Genomic DNA, 16,170 nt, shown 5'->3' on the forward strand with positions numbered 1-16,170 from the left:
AACAGTGAAAAGGTCCAGTACACAACATGGCCACGTGTGCACGTGATTTTCTGTGTGTATACTATATGTGCAAGAAAGTAAGTGCTCTGTTACTGTGGACTGAAGTATGGCTAGATACACGCAACAGCTTAATGGCTTAAATGGACTGCTATGACTGCCAAAACAGGAATGCAAAAGCACTAGCTATCCAAGGCACTGGTCTGCCAACAATATGCCAGTCCTGTGTGTCCTCCTGCCACCATACATACCCATACGCTACTGTAACGGAGACATATATGGCCAGACACTCACAGCATGGGCTGTCACCACACACACACAAACACACAGCGAAATTAGACAGCGAGACTAAGACAGCAAGATTCCTAGCAGGGAGCAGGGCCATTCACACACAGACAAACATGTCAGACAGTTTGAGCTTTAGTCTGCCTTTTTATTTCACCCTCTGTTTTCTGCATCAGTGTCTCTGAGGCTGTTATTATTTCTAAAGCATCCGTGACAGTGGATGAAGGTGTGGAGCTGTTCCTCTAGTGTGCGTGTGTTTAAAAACCTATCAGGGTTTTTACCTCCCCTCATTTCAATTGTCTGAAAGAGGTGAACTATCGGCCTTGACGAAAGTTGTTCCAATGGCATATCAATAAGATTCTCTCTCTCTCTCTCTCAAAAAAAAAACATAAAAAAACACTCACACAGACATGATCCTCTTCTATCTGCATAACCTCAGTAAGACCAATTATCTGCTGTCAAAGTCATTTTGATGACTTGGTCACCTGTAATGATTTTGCGATGTCATTATCATGACTAATACATTAGCTCAAGGTCGTCGTCTGATGTGTTAAACACAGCCTCTATGATGGAAAGTGCAGCCGTTTGTCAACGCTCCTTTCAGAAGTCTATGAATATTTCCTGTTGATCAAATAATTGGACCAATTTGGTGACCTGGAAGAACAAGGCGGCAATTGGCCCGGAGCTTTGGGAGGTGACAGAAACCAGTGATCAGCTTAGCTGTTACATCTCAGCGTGAGATAAAGCAGTGGTGTTAATGACACACATGAGGGAGACAGAGAGAAAGGGAGTAAAGAGAGAGAATTAGACCACTGATGTACCATTTAATTTTGTCAAATGTGACAAAGTGAATGGTAGAACCTTTCCAAAACCTTTTTGTTAGATCAAAACGATAATGATTTCAGTAGAATATCACTGAACATACTGACCTGTCCTGTTTAATCGAGTGTGGAAACCAATGTGTTGAAACCGATCATTATTCACTCAACAATTTTTATTTCACATCAATACATCACAACACACTCAACAATCAACATCATTGCTCAATGTGCAAGTCTTGAATATACATAAACTCTTTGTTCAGTTATCAAACAAAAAACAAAACTACAAAAAATTGACCAAACAAGAGTGATACGCATTGAAGCAAATTATTTTTTTCTTTGCCATTTTAGCTTGCATGATGGACTGAAGTTTGTTTCTCTCTTGGTGTGAGTTCATGAGCTGACATTATTCAGATGCAGGTTTGGCCTGAGACAAACATCTCTGCTTCGGACATGATGGACTTCCTCCAATCACACATAATGCTGAGACAGCCATGCTTCACCAGGTTGACTAACCAAACTCATCACGCAGGCACAATTTACCCATCAGGAACTCCACCTCTGTTAGTCATCCTCACAATACAGCTCACACGATCCTCACGAGTGCAACTTCATTCTCACAGTAAGGTCACTTGTAATAGGCAGCCGGAGGAAATGAGCAGGTTCTTTGATTGAGCATTTTCAAGGTTTTCTTATTTCCTCCTGTTTCTGAGGTCTGCCCATTAAAACACGCTCTATAAATAGACTTTAATGAAATATTTTCCTCTGACCGATGAGAGAGAGAGAGAAAGCAGAAACTGAGACGGAAGGAAAATTAAGCAAGTTAGAATAAGAGGCCGTGGCTCCCTAAATTACTCATCAGTAACGTAACCCACGGCTGCCTGTTGTGGAGGTGATCAGCTCCATATGCTGAGACTCTTAGCACATAAATGCTTATGACTGTTATTATAAGGCTAGCCAAAAGTGGATGGCTTAATCTGTGCAGAGCTCAGATGGACAGGAGTCATTCTTTAGGACAGTGGTTCCCAAACTTTTTACAGTGATGTACCCTCTGAGGCATTTAACATCCTTCTGCATACCCCCTCTCTTCCATTTAGACTGCAGTCACACCTTTTCCATTAAGGGACAATATTTCCCCAACTTAAATTGATTTACAGGTGCATTTTTTTACCTTTATAAAGAAGGTAATTAGAAGATAGTTCATCCATTGACAGTTTGACAGATGCAAAAAATCAAACACATATCAAAAGGACACCACCGCTCCTGACTGTGTGATGACAAGAACTGCTCACATGTACTCTTACTCTCCCGACAGAGACATTAGACATAGACATGACTCTCTGTGGTCATTAAAAATCCCATGGCATTTCTCGCAAAGAGTAGGGGTGTAACCCCGGTGTCCTGGCCATATTCCACCCATTGGCCCTTACCAATCATGGGCTCCTAATAATCCCCTCACATTGAATTGGCTCTATCACTCTCTCTCCTCTCTCCACCTATAGCTGGTGTGTGGTGAGCGCACTGGCGCCGTTGTACTGTGGCTGCCGTCGCATCATCCAAGTGGATGCTGCACACTGGTGGTGGTTGAGGAGAGATCCCTTGATATGATTGTAAAGCGCTTTGGATGTACAGTAGTACATATGAAAGCGCTATATAAATGCCTCATTCTATTCATTCATTCTATTAGATGAAGTTGATTGATTACCTTTGCTTTTGTACAAACACAAAGACAACCTACAAGGTCAATAAACTTTAAAAAGATGTTGTGGGTGTATTACATACCAATGGGTTAAGGGGTGTGCCTGGTTAGCGTGGCCTGGTTGCATAGCTATACCATTCTGCAGCCAAAATACACAATTTATTTCTTTACAATAATTAGTTGTATAGTTTTATAATTGAATTATTAGTGTTATATACAATACCGTTCAAAAAATGTAGGGTCGGTAAGATTTTTAAAGAGGACCTATTATGCTTTTTTATATTTTCAATTGTCTTTCGTGTGTATTGCTGTTTGAGCATGAATAAGGTATGCAAATTTACAAAGCACAAAGTCCACTCTAAAGAGAGTTATTTCTCAATATCAGTATCAGCACTGTTTATCAACTCCCTGAAACATTTGATACTAGTCTTGAGTTTTCTTCTGGATATATATAACATTTATGTAGAGAAATTGCAAGTGCAAGACCTGTGCAAGTCAAGCAATGGCCAATAGCCATGTTTCCATCCAAAGTTGTGAAGTTAACTTGCGCGCAAAAATGGAATAATCGCATAAAGAATTTGCAGATAAAGCACCGTTTCAATCCAGTTAGCCGAAGAGAGCAAAATCGTCACTTCCTGATAAACTGACTAATATCACAAAATAAAATGGAAGTTGCTGCAGTAGGAGAAGCCACAGAAGCAATTTCAGATGCTGTGCAACGAGATCGGTCAGCTGATTAGTCCAGTTATGCCATCCCGTCGCAAAGTCACGTCTTTTTATGATGCGCATCGAGGAATTTATTTGGTAAATGTGTTTATCATAGTTCATGCGCATATTTTCTTATCGGTTAAGAAGTTTATCAGACTCAATTGAGCGCAGACTCGAGTTTTGTATGCACATTTTTAGAATTTACGCGCATTTTTCCATTTCCATCCAGCGTTTTTTTTTTTTATGCGATATCCCAAAATGCACATAAAAATAAGTGGATGGAAACATAGCTATTGAGGTTAATAATAAACTAATGGGTGGAGTATTATAGACCTCCTTGGTGCGTATGAATATAATAAGCTTTCTCGAACACACTATGACATCATAACTTTTTCAAACGTCATTACAATAAAAGTCTGAAGTTCAAAACATTTTAGCCGTATCTAAGCTCTAGCCATCAGGACAGACCTGAAAAAACAAATACAAAAGGAGTGTTTGACACGGAGTCACTTAAAGTGCCGTGAAAACAAACAATACATACACTCTTCAAGTCACTTCTTAAATTAACAAATTACCAAGAACCACATGGCTGTGTTTGCTGCAGATTTGGCAGTGGAGAAAGCTGGGGAGGAAAAGACAGCAAAAAGAACAGCAGCGAGGTCATTTAAACACAATTAGCCGCAATTATCACTGCTGATTTATGCCACCTGCGAGTAAACCAGTAGGCAGAAGATATGCGTTAAACAGGGCTATTAAACTTCCAATTATAAACACACACACAAACACATAGTGAGACTCAAAACAAACATTAGGCTAAGTGTGTGATGTTCCACTCCCTCTATATAGACTGTTATACTAACCCTTCGATGACCTGCTCAGTAAACACTCAAAATGTTGCTTTAAACCTGCTGCATTACAGTTCTATCATTAACAAGTATTTTGCAGAAAATTGGGTCTCATTAAGGTAATAAGGCTGAGGAATGCCAGCATATAGACTGAAAACAGGACAGGCCTGAAACGCATGGAAAAAAGAAAGAATGACAGGAAGGTAAATGGGAATGTGTGGAGGTAAAGGGGGAATGAGCGGAAGAGGGAAGTTGAGGCCTGGGATAAAACGCTGGATACCATCTTAAATGTCTCCTGCAGTATGACCCTAAAAGCTAGACATGGCCATTTTATATCCTTTGAGAAAACACTGCTGAGCAGGTTTACAGCATCAAGTCATTTTTACATCCAGGCTGAAACCAAAATACTGCACTAAAAATTGCAGCTAATCACAAACAATTTTATTTTTAATATTATTTGATATGGAATTTTGGACTAATAAGATTCGTCGGTAAGTGGGGCTACCGAGTGCAACAACTCAAGTCAACACAATTGCTTGCTTGATTGCTGCTGGATCGCTGGTGCTTTGGCCAAAAACGTATGTTGTGTATGTAACTTATGTTGTGTATGTAACATATGTTTATTCAGAAGTATAAAATACTTAAATCTTTGTGTGTCTGTGGTTTCACACACCAGATCTTCCATAGGATGCATTTTAAGTGTTGCCTGTGTTCACTGTAAATCACCCCACTAAGGAAACATCACTTTCAGAAGTCGGATCTTGTTCCTTCACCTACATGAGGAAATGCTTTCTCAAGACGAGCAGACCTCACTGCACAAAGAGCACAGTGTGTGCTCGAGCACCTCCCGTACGCTCTGTTACAGGATATAGACACAGAAACATGGACACTTGGGAAAATTAGAGCACACTATGCAGAGGAAGGAATGAAAGATTAGAAGAACAGCAAAAGGTGAGGAGAGAGGCCTTACACTTAAATAACGACCAGTGACAAACTCCCTAATAAATCTGCATTTAAAAAGTTTTTTTTTTCTTATACAAATGAGTCCATGCGGCGAACAACCGTATAAGTCCAAAAAAAAATTAGATAACCATGTGACATGAATGTATGTGTGCCACTTTGTATACAGAAGCACTTTGGGGGTGTGTTAACACGACCAATACTCTGTATTTTAAACTTTAAAATAGTCTCACGCGGAAAAAACGTTTATGTCCACTAACGAAAAATGGAGACGCCGGTTGCTTTCATGTCCACTGCGGACATTAATAGGCAAAACCTCGGCAAAGAAAGGAGAGCAAACATGAACAAATGGAAGGACTGAGCAAGGAAGTCTTTTAGGGATGCTGGTAAACCATATGTGAACTGGAGAGGAGAGCTAAAACGAGGAAAAAGTCCACCGAAAGAGGTGAGTGTAAGAACCGTATATGTACAAAGTATCTACCTAACGTTAGCGGTTACAGTCAGAGGGGCATGTAGGCTACTGGGCGTCGTCTACTACAGTTCATATAGCTCACTCTGTTTAACGGATCAAGTCATGAATGGGTCGAAATGAAAGCTGTACTCATAACCACGGAGAAATTAATGGAAACGTTTTAGCTGCGTTTGATGTCCCTGTACTGTATTGTCTGTATTTGTTCTGTGATTTACGTTAGCAAAAAATAAATAAATAAATAGTAAGAAAGAATATTTTCTTTAAGGTTCTGTGACTGTATTAAAACTAAGAAAAAGGTATCAGATCTCCAGTGGTTTGAAGTGATATGATGAATTGGACTTATACTGTTATTCCACATTAACTGGACATATACCGTTCTTCCACATTCCAGAAATGTAAATTACTCTTTTTATTTACTTTTTTTCTAATTACTTTTTTAAAAACTTTTTATTTTTAAGATTGACACTGAAAAATCAGGAAGCTTTTGTTGTCTATCTTCAAGTAAAATAAAAATATATAATATAATGTTCACAGTTAAAATAAAAAAAAAGGTTATATTCAAAATTTGAAAAAAAATTCGTCTCAAGGCTTCAAATAATGTTAATAAATTTTTTGATAAATAAATAACATTGAACTTTTTTTTTTTTAATTCTGTTAACAACGCTGTAGATTATGGAACGGAAAATTTGCCTGGCCATTATTTCAGTCCTGATTCACCACTGATCCCAGGTAACGTGGGAGATGAGTGACACATTAGAGTGACGGTGCATATCAGTCTCTCTTTCCTCAGTGTCTCACTGGAGAGAACTTTTTTTATTCCACTCTGAGCCATCAGGGCCATGATGCATTTCTCCTGTGTACACATATGCATCTCAAAAGCGCTAACATGTGTGCTCCTGTCTTTCTCCATAATCTAATTTGTGCCTCCATTATTTCTAGAAAGTGACATTACCGTAGTGCTCGGTTCTTTACTGCTAACCCAAACCTTACAATCTTCTGTTTGCTTCAAAAGAAAAGGAAGAACAGATGAAAAGCTCCAGAAGCAAGAGCTAAATTCAGATTAAGGTAGAAATAGACACCATAGATATATTTGGTAATTTGTCTTCCTGTATAAATCCAGGGCAGTCTACATTTACCCTTTATTTCATTTACATTGGAGTCCCCATACCACACATATATACCCCACTGTACAACTATATACCCTACTATGTCAAGAATCAAAAACTACTACTACTATTAAATATCCAACATCAAACAGATGTCAAAATATACAAAAACGTTTCTAATGAAGGCACTTGAGAGGAAACATTAATGAAGCCTTGTGTCAACCAATGAGAGATCACAGAGGAAATGAGAACAGCGTGAACTTTTATAGTACACAATGTCTGCTGGCAGTGCTTGCGTTCCAAGGCTCAACATGATAAATTGAAGCACAGACATTCAAAAACATTTTTTTCCAAAGTAGCAAGTCTTGTTTTGGCTGCACGGTTTCTGAGTTTTGGTCCTTTGTTCATGGCAGTGAAATCCATAAAATGGTAGTCAATAGCAATCAGCCAAAAGAAAGAAATAAGCCAAATCAAAGTGTTCTAGGACATTCCACATGCTTCATTGACACTGTCCTGGGAGACAGAAACTGCGATGAGAATCACACAAACTCAGGTACCTGAACTCCACAAGAACACTCAAATGACCATGTTCTTAAGATGTTCTTAAAGGCCCCCTGAAAAATTTCAAGTTATTTAGCTTTTAGTATGAATGTTAGGCTTAAAGGTGCTGTATGTAACTTTTTCACTCTACTAAAATATGTTTTGTACCATAATATGTTTGCATATATTGAGGAAACATATACAGTTCATATACTAGTTTCTCTGAAAAAACACTTCTACAGCCAGTTATTTTACTTTGAAATGTGTGTTTCCAGGCTGGAATGTTTGTTTTGGTCTGTGATACTGCATGTTGCCAATTTGCAGTGTCCATTGCGTGAGCTCAAACTGGCAACCTGTGTGAGCGCCATCCAGTCTGAGGAGCAGGTGGCGGGAGAATCAACGATCTCTGATATTTAGAATTTGGACTGCAGTACCTATTTTGTCATTCTTACAGACTGCACCTTTAAGGTTACCAATGACAAAATTCACATTTAGGAGATATAAGCATTCAAAACTTACAGTCCCTCACTTCCGCTAAAATGGATCACGAATTTTTATGATGTCACAGCGGACTTCAGCTTCTCATCACATCTTGTGTCCAATCAAAAGCTCTCTAGAATGTAAAGTGTCCCGCCCCTTATGCTATAAATACCACCACCTGGCCAAAGCAACCATCACCATCGCTGACACGTCGCGGAGCATTATGGGTTTTTGCCAGGGTCGATATTGTCCCCACCACTTTTTGAAACAACTCGCACCACGGATGTACCCAATACAAATAAATAAAACATCTCCAGTTAACTAGCAGGGCATTCATTTCATTCGTTTGTCAAATAAGAGGCATTCTAGCGCTGAAATGTGTTGTTTTTTTTAAATCAAGCTGCTGAGCTCGTTGCCAATGCTATCAGTGGCATGGATACAGTATACAATGCAAAATAAATCTCTTCTTTCCTGTAGATAAACAGTCTGACCTGTGGCCCAATCCTCAGCATTTTTACATGATGGCAGCCCTCAGAAAAATCTGTTTACATTTTATATTTAGAAAAAAAAAAAAATTCAGACAAAAAGTCCAATGTGTTTTTCTCACCAATTCAATCAGCCCACTGAGCTTTGCACTGAATTTCTTTTTGCAATTGTTTCTGATTTAAACTTGAAATTGTATATATCAGGCTCAGACAGCAAATGCAGTCATTGACAAAAGGACTGTAAAGTTTAACTTTAATTTACCTTTTTTTCCCCTCTTATGTGTGGTAGTTAGCAGACTTTTGCCTTAGAGGATGATTCATCTGTTTGTATAATTGTGATTAGTTGAATGGGTAGGATTCGGTAGCTCTGATTAATTGCTATCATTTTTCACCCCATGACATCATGCAGGATTTTAGTGAGGGGAGTAATGAGAAGAAACTGGAAGGCGGGTGGGGGGGGTGTTGGGTTCAGGTCCTTGGGACTTTTGGGGGTGGGACCCAAATCCTCAAATGCTCTCCCTTCTGTTTGGTAACTTTAACCTGCTGATTTATTAGCAGCAATGGCAGGATGCTGAAATAATTGGGCTTGGATCAGCGTACATGGCAGCAGCAAAAGTGAGCTCAGTGGTGGATTTTATTGAAAGAATGTGTTGTTTTGGATAAGGTTACTGAAAGGTCTATAGGAAGGCAAAAGAGTGTGTGTATGGGTGTGTGTTTGTTGGATAGATAAAGTGTATATGCTATATCCAGATCTTCAGACTGAGTAATAGGAGGATAGTAGACAGAACAGACATTTGCCAACAAGATGATTTGGCTGTAGATTGTGTGTGCACTCATTTCATCTCACGACTTGTGTTGGTTGGCGAGCATCGAGGTGCTTATTGCACATTTAAGTTGGAGCGTGACCAACAAAATCTTTAATCCCTAACTATACAGTTTGTCTTGTGATGTAGTAGTCTTCTTCAATCTCCATGTCACTCACCCTGAGGGCTATATCAATCTACCCCCTCACCTTTTTCAAAATGAGAACTTTCTCTTGCTGCTTTTAAATTTTATTACAAATTTTCAATAGTTGACACAAATTTGGTATACCTTTTGCTGTAATGGCAACACCACAAGTACCTCTATTTATTTATCTCACACAAAGATCTGTTGCAAAGCACACATTTATCAGTAAAGGGTGAGATATTTTATTTATGAATTAAACCGAAAAGTCATTTTGATTCTTTGTATGGTTTAAAAGTATTATCAAATGAAACTCAAGTGTATAAAGTGCATGTTACTTTCTCCTAAGTGAAATGAAATGCAAAATAAATCTCTTCTTTCCTGTAGATAAAAAGTCTGACCTGTGGCTCAATCCTCAGCATTTTTACATGATGGCAGCCCTCAGAAAAATCTGTTTACATTTTATATTTAGAAAAAAACTGTTTTTCAGACAAAAAGTCCAATGTGTTTTTCTCACCAATTCAATCAGCCCACTGAGCTTTACACTGAATTTCTTTTTGCAATTGTTTCTGATTTAAACTTGAAATTGTATATATCAGGCTCAGACAGCAAATGCAGTTTGCACACTCTACACACTCCTTTGCAAAAGTAACATGCATTCCCTAAGATCAAATGCTGGTCTACAGCTGTTAAATCTGAATTCTGTAACATTTGATCTAGAACGCCATTTCAAGACTTCTGTAGGGACATTCACAAATAATGCATTTTCATTATCTACCATACACTTAACACTTAATGTGTTAATGTTTCTGAAAAAAGTCTCTTATTCTCACAAAGACTGCATTTATTTAATCAAATATAGTAAACAGTAATATTGTTTCTATTTGTAAATACTTTTTAAATTGCAATTTAATCCAGTGATGGCAAAGGTTAATTTTCAGCATCAATTACTCAGTCTTCAGTGTCACATGATCCTTCAGAAATCATTCTAATATGCTGATTTAGTGCCTAAGAAAGTTAATATGTCTTATTACTTTCAATGTTGAAAGTCATGATGTAAAAATCATGATGCATTTTTTTTGATTATCAAAGTTCAAAAGAACCGCTTTTATTTGAAATCAAAATGTTTTGTAACATTATAAATGTTTTTACTATCACTTTTGATCAATTTAATGCATCCTTGCTGAAAAGTACCACCCTATACATTTCTTCCCAAAAAATAAATAAAATTAGCCTTCATGTGTCTCACACTTCAGTATAAACTGGGTATAAAATAGACTTATAGACATAAGGTAGGTCTGTCAGGCTGACAGACAGTACTTTAGGTTAAGGAATTAGAAAGTCAACATCAGTCCAGAAGTGTTACGCTACACTACCACCCTCAATAAATCTTCCCACAAGCCCAACAAATGCTCAGCTAAATACGAGAAGATCTAATATGTCATTCTGTGATTCTCAAAACTTGAGAATGCAAATAGACGTCAGTGCTCATTCATTGTCACTTTCAAGTACAGTATAGCCTTAAGCCAAACAGGATTGGGTAACTGCTGACAATACGAGTAAACAGGGGTCCTGATTCTGACAGCTCACTGAGAAATTAGATGAAATGGAAGAGCAAACGTTGGACAGAAATCTGGCTTAGAGAGAGCTGTGAATGACATGTAAGGGAAAGTGGATCAGACACATACATCTATACACCGCAGGAGACCACTGGACACAGAGCTGGTTTCTATGTAATGTAATGCGGAATGTGGCCTGTGTCATGTTTAGGCAGAGGATATGTGGTCACTCAGGAACTAGAGGATAAGGGTGAACAGGGAGTGTGAGCCAAACACATCACTAACACTATCACGCGAATGCGCATATATTTATGTGCTTCATGTTCACAAGAGTGTTTTCCACTACGTGTGCTTGAATTATGGCAGCCCATATGTGTCTGGCTTTGACAGTATGTGGAAAATTACGTGTGTTTGTAAGTGTGTGTGAGAAGGAAGTTCTCTCACCAAAGGCTCTTTATTCTTGACCAGTCGAATGATCTTGACAGAGTCTTCTTCATCATCAATGTCATCTGGCAAAGGAGGAAGTTCTGGATCGTAACTCTTCCTGGCCACAGTATCATGAACAGACAACAAACTCTGCAACGAGAAAGAGTTGTACACATAAAAACCCACAGAAACACACACAGTAAGAAAAACAGTAGTCGTTTGACTGATTTTGTGTAGCTACTCGTTTTGGCTAATCATTCCAGCCTTGATACTCCAAGCATCTGCTTGAATCCTATAGTATAAATCATGGAGCTTTAGAGGTCTGCTTTAGATTACTACCTCCTACTGACAAATAAAGCTGCTTTTGAATTGATTACCATTACTATTTCACTACAACCATCTTTGGCAATGTTGTTTGTTATAGCATCGCCAGCAAAAAAAGAATGAAAAAAGAACTGAATCAAAACCAAGACCAATCATATTGTCATCTTTAATTTGATTAGATTATTATGAGTATTATGAGTATCCTGCTGGGAATATGGCAGCATGGCTGTGAGTTTCCAAGGGGCGAGGAAACTTAACAGCAGATGGATGGACAGAAGGCAATGAAATTCTCAGCCATTTCAGATATTTCACACCTCCGCTCTCAAAGAACGAGCTATAGTTTAAGAATGACGGCATTCAGAGATTCATTACCGAGCCGCTTTAACGATGCTGTGTCAAATGCAGCTGCAGCTTTTTTCTTTCTTTTGCTCCTTTTCTCCCTTGCATTTCCAACATAAAACCATCTTCCAGTTATGTGCCAGAGATAAAAAATGAGAGGGAAGAAAAAAACAGAAAAAAAGAGGGAAGAGACAAGACAGAGAGGAGAAGAAAAGTGTCTGTTTTATGACATGGGATCAAGCTCCAGAACAACACTCAACATGTGGCTAAAGCAGAACAGATGGGAGAGCGAGCGAGAGTGGTGGAAACAAACAGAGCAAGAGAGGCATGTGTCTAGGGAGTGAGTCAATTTCATCAGTCCAGGGTAATGACAATTATATACAATTATCTGATAATTAACCAATTAACTAACACTTCAATCCTCACAGATAAAGGCAGGTAAAACAATAAAAGTAGAATCTGGATCAATACTCAATCTACACCACCGCTGCTAAATCTGATCATATTTGCTGTCCACATACAATATGATGAAAAGATATAGTACTTCTGGCAATAAACTATATATTGAGATCTCACAACATGCATGGAAAAACAGTGTGAGGAATGTGATCCAATTCCTTGACAAATAACTGTTATGAGCCGATTCACTAGAAAATTACTCTTATAGCAAACCTCATTTCTGATTGGACTACACACATGCCAATCAACCACATCAACACCTATTTGTAAAGATAGGGAGTATACTATATGTAAACAACTTAAAACAACTAGAGACAGAAAACTTCCACAAGCCAGTGTTTGTGCATTTCCGATGGTTAAATGAAAACGAGAGCAGAACATACACATTGTTCTATAGGGTACAATGTTGATTGCTTCTACACAAAATGCAGATTAGACTGAAAGGTGCAATTGTTTAAGCAAACTGAAATGGAATTTTTTTCTTTTTATTCTTCCAGATGACCAGATCTTTAAAAAAAAAAAAAAACACTTTACACCAGATAGTGTTACACTTAGACTTGAATAAAATATCACAGTATAAATATTGTTAAAGCATCAAGGCATTAACCATCTGCAACCACATTTTTTCCCCATTACTCTTTCTTTGTCTTCATTTTCTGAGGGCAAAATCGATGTGGTTTTCCTAAAACATGGTGTGGCCAAAGAGAGCCGCAGCTTGCCATGCCGCACGTTATATCAGCACAACACCTTAGTAACTGCATTGATGCCATAGAGAAACTTTTTCTTCAGAAAACATCTCAATCTAGTCCCTATCAAATTCAGTGCATAACTACATGATGAGTAGTGAAAACAATGAGTCAAAGCATCATATTTTCAGGAACACTGAAAAAGGGGGGGGGGACCATAGGATTGGCATTCTTTAAAGCTTCTGAAAAATGACTGCATATTGAAATCTGACTTTACTTCTATCCATTCACAGAAAGGATTATTTAAGGAAAATGTATCTGCCTCTTACATTTGATTAGTGAAATTGCGAGGCAGCGTAATAGCACCACTCTGTTCCCACAGAGTCTGTCTACCTTCCAACAACTCAGTCTAAATTCACTATCCTTTCACGAACCACACACACAGTGTTTTGTGGAGCTAAACGCTCTCCTGAGGTTATAGGGAAGGGGTCAGCATTAGGCCAGGTGGCAAAAGAGTGAATTGAGGCTCAAAAGCAGTAACTCATTTCTTCATGTACTCTTGCAATGTGTGTATGTGTGCACGCATGTTAATTAGTTATAGTGGGCCTCCTAAAATAACAAATTGCTGAACTTGTTCAAATAAAGTCTGGGAAATGTAACTGGGCATGCAGCTCTCATTAGGAAAGAGTTTGTCATACGAACAGTCATTATTCAACCTGCTAAACTAACTACCTATATACACGCCTGCACAAAATCTACACATACAAGCACAAGAGAAAAGGGCAAAGCAATACAGTTCTATCTATCTATCTACCTACCTACACAAACTTGTGAGCCGCTCATCCCCTATTTCTCTTTCCTCCGTTCTCACTCAGACCAGAGCAGCTCTTTCTTTCCACAACACACGGGCTGCCGTAATTGCCGCTTTCATCAATGTCAATATAAGTCAGTAAGCGGGTCTAATATGAGTAAAATGTGTTTTTTCATGTGTGAATCATAAAGGAGGGAGGAGGAAGGAGATCATTTAATAGGTTCTGATTTATGTCTGGTCACAGGGAATGGATCATTTCAACACTAATTGAGAGTGATACAGTTACTATCGTACAGAGACGCCATTCTAGTCCCTAGAAGCCATCTGCTAGCGCTTTGCACAGCACCAATAGACATTGGGTTAAAGACATAAGGGAAAGAAAATTAAACTAAGGAAGAGAGGAATGTAGACTATAGGAATATAAGGGCAGAGAGTACTATAATGTAGCCAGACTACAGATTAAAGGTGATATGCACTACCATTCAAGTCAAAAATGTTAAGCAAAAATTATTAACCTGATCAAAAGTATCATTTATAATGTTATAAAATGGCGCTTTTCCACTGCATGGTACAGTACGGCTTGGTTCGGTTCGGTACGGCACGCTTTGGCGCGTTTCCACTGCATGATATGGTACGGCTCGGTTCGGTACGGCTCACTTATGGCGCATTTCCACTGCATGGTACGGTACGGTGCGGCTCGCTTCGGCTCGCTTTAAATGGTACCACCTCTGTTGAGGTTCCAAGCGTACCATACCGATACTAAAATGTGACGTGAAAGCACTGCAGATTACTGATTGGTCAGACAGAAACATCACTACCAGCGTCATTGTATTTACGACACGAGACACTTAAACCCGCTAGATTTAAATAGCCAGTAGACAACAGCCAACGCTGTAGCACTTGTTTTAAAAGTACTTGTTTTATTTGTTTTTAAAAAAGAAACGGCTGAATCGTGCTCAGTGGACGAGGTGCAGACGTTCCTCTCGTTGGTTGCCGAGGAGTGGATGGGGAAACACGGAATGAAAAATTCGCATTTAATATGATGATGTCATGGCAGTAAAGACGGCAACTATAACGATCAGTCCCACCCACTTTGAAGCGGTACTAACTGCAGTGGAAAAGCAACCGAGCTAAAGCGAACCGAACCGTGCCGTACCGAGTCGAGTCGTACCACGCAGTGGAAAAGCGAAGCGAGCCGAACGTTCCGCGCCGAGTCGAACCGTACCGAGCCGTACCATGCAGTGGAAAAGCGCCAAAAGATTTATATTTCAAAATAATGCTGTTCTTTTGAATTTTCTATTCATGAAGGATTTCTGAAGGATCATGCTACACTTAAGACTGAAGTAATGACTGATTCAGCTTTGCCATCATAGAAATAAATTACAAATAATGTTTCAAAAGTTAAATGAAATAAGAAGAATGTCTTAAATTGTGACTTAATTTCCTTTGACTTAAATTATATTAACATTTATTATACATTGATTATTATTTAACTATTATATATATATATATATAATGTGTACACATATTACACACCTCCATTTGTGTAATTTCATAGTTTTTATAACTTTAAGAATTAGTAACTGTGTCCAACATTTTAATTGGTAGTATTAAGTGTTATATCTGATGGTGCAAACAAAAATGTGTTTATTTGTTTACTCTCTTACCTTTACATGTGGTTTGGACAGTAGCTTGACAAGCTCTCGGATCTCATTACTTGCACTTCTTCCTTGAAGTTCCTCTGTCAACTGAAGAAAAAGACAAGAGAGATAGTGAGAGAGAAAGAGAAACCAGAGAGCGAGAGAAAATGAGCGTCTATAACGTCCATGAACACATGCATTGGTCATACAGACATGAACGCGTATATTATGAATAATTGGAGTATAAATGTCTCCCTTGTGGCAGGTAGCAGGTGGAGTGTGTGTGTGTGTGTGTGTGTATGTTTAAGAGATTGAGAGATTTATAGCAGCACAGGTGCAGACTAAATGAGGCACAGAGACACGTTGCTGTTTCTCTAAGTAAGGAGAAAGACACAGAAAGATGGGCTTGTTCCCCAGATCCATTTGAAGTGTTACTCCTGGGCCACAACCTTATTACTGACCTCACTCATTCTGGGTGTGTGTGTGTGTCTGTGTGTGTGTGTGTGTGTGTGTGTGTGTGTGTGTGTGTGTGTGTGTGTGTGTGTGTGTGTGTGTGTGTGGGGGGGGGGAGTGAGTCTGCTGA

The 16,170-nt window shown here is 38.7% G+C and overlaps 1 protein-coding gene across 2 annotated transcripts in view; it reads right to left on the reverse strand.

Annotated features, from left to right (window-relative positions):
• mpp7a (MAGUK p55 scaffold protein 7a) overlaps window positions 1–16,170 on the reverse strand; it is a 137,079-nt gene that overhangs the window by 39,743 nt on the left and 81,166 nt on the right. For both annotated transcript variants that reach the window (XM_084434720.1, XM_084434721.1), the window contains 2 exons: window positions 15,615–15,695; window positions 11,347–11,478 (listed from right to left, as the gene is read on the reverse strand). In XM_084434720.1, coding sequence (XP_084290846.1) covers window positions 11,347–11,478; window positions 15,615–15,695 — 213 coding nt within the window. The remainder of the gene's footprint in view (window positions 1–11,346; window positions 11,479–15,614; window positions 15,696–16,170) is intronic.

Source organism: Rutilus rutilus, assembly GCF_951802725.1.
Source record: "Rutilus rutilus genome assembly, chromosome: 16".
Taxonomy (NCBI): domain Eukaryota; kingdom Metazoa; phylum Chordata; class Actinopteri; order Cypriniformes; family Leuciscidae; genus Rutilus; species Rutilus rutilus.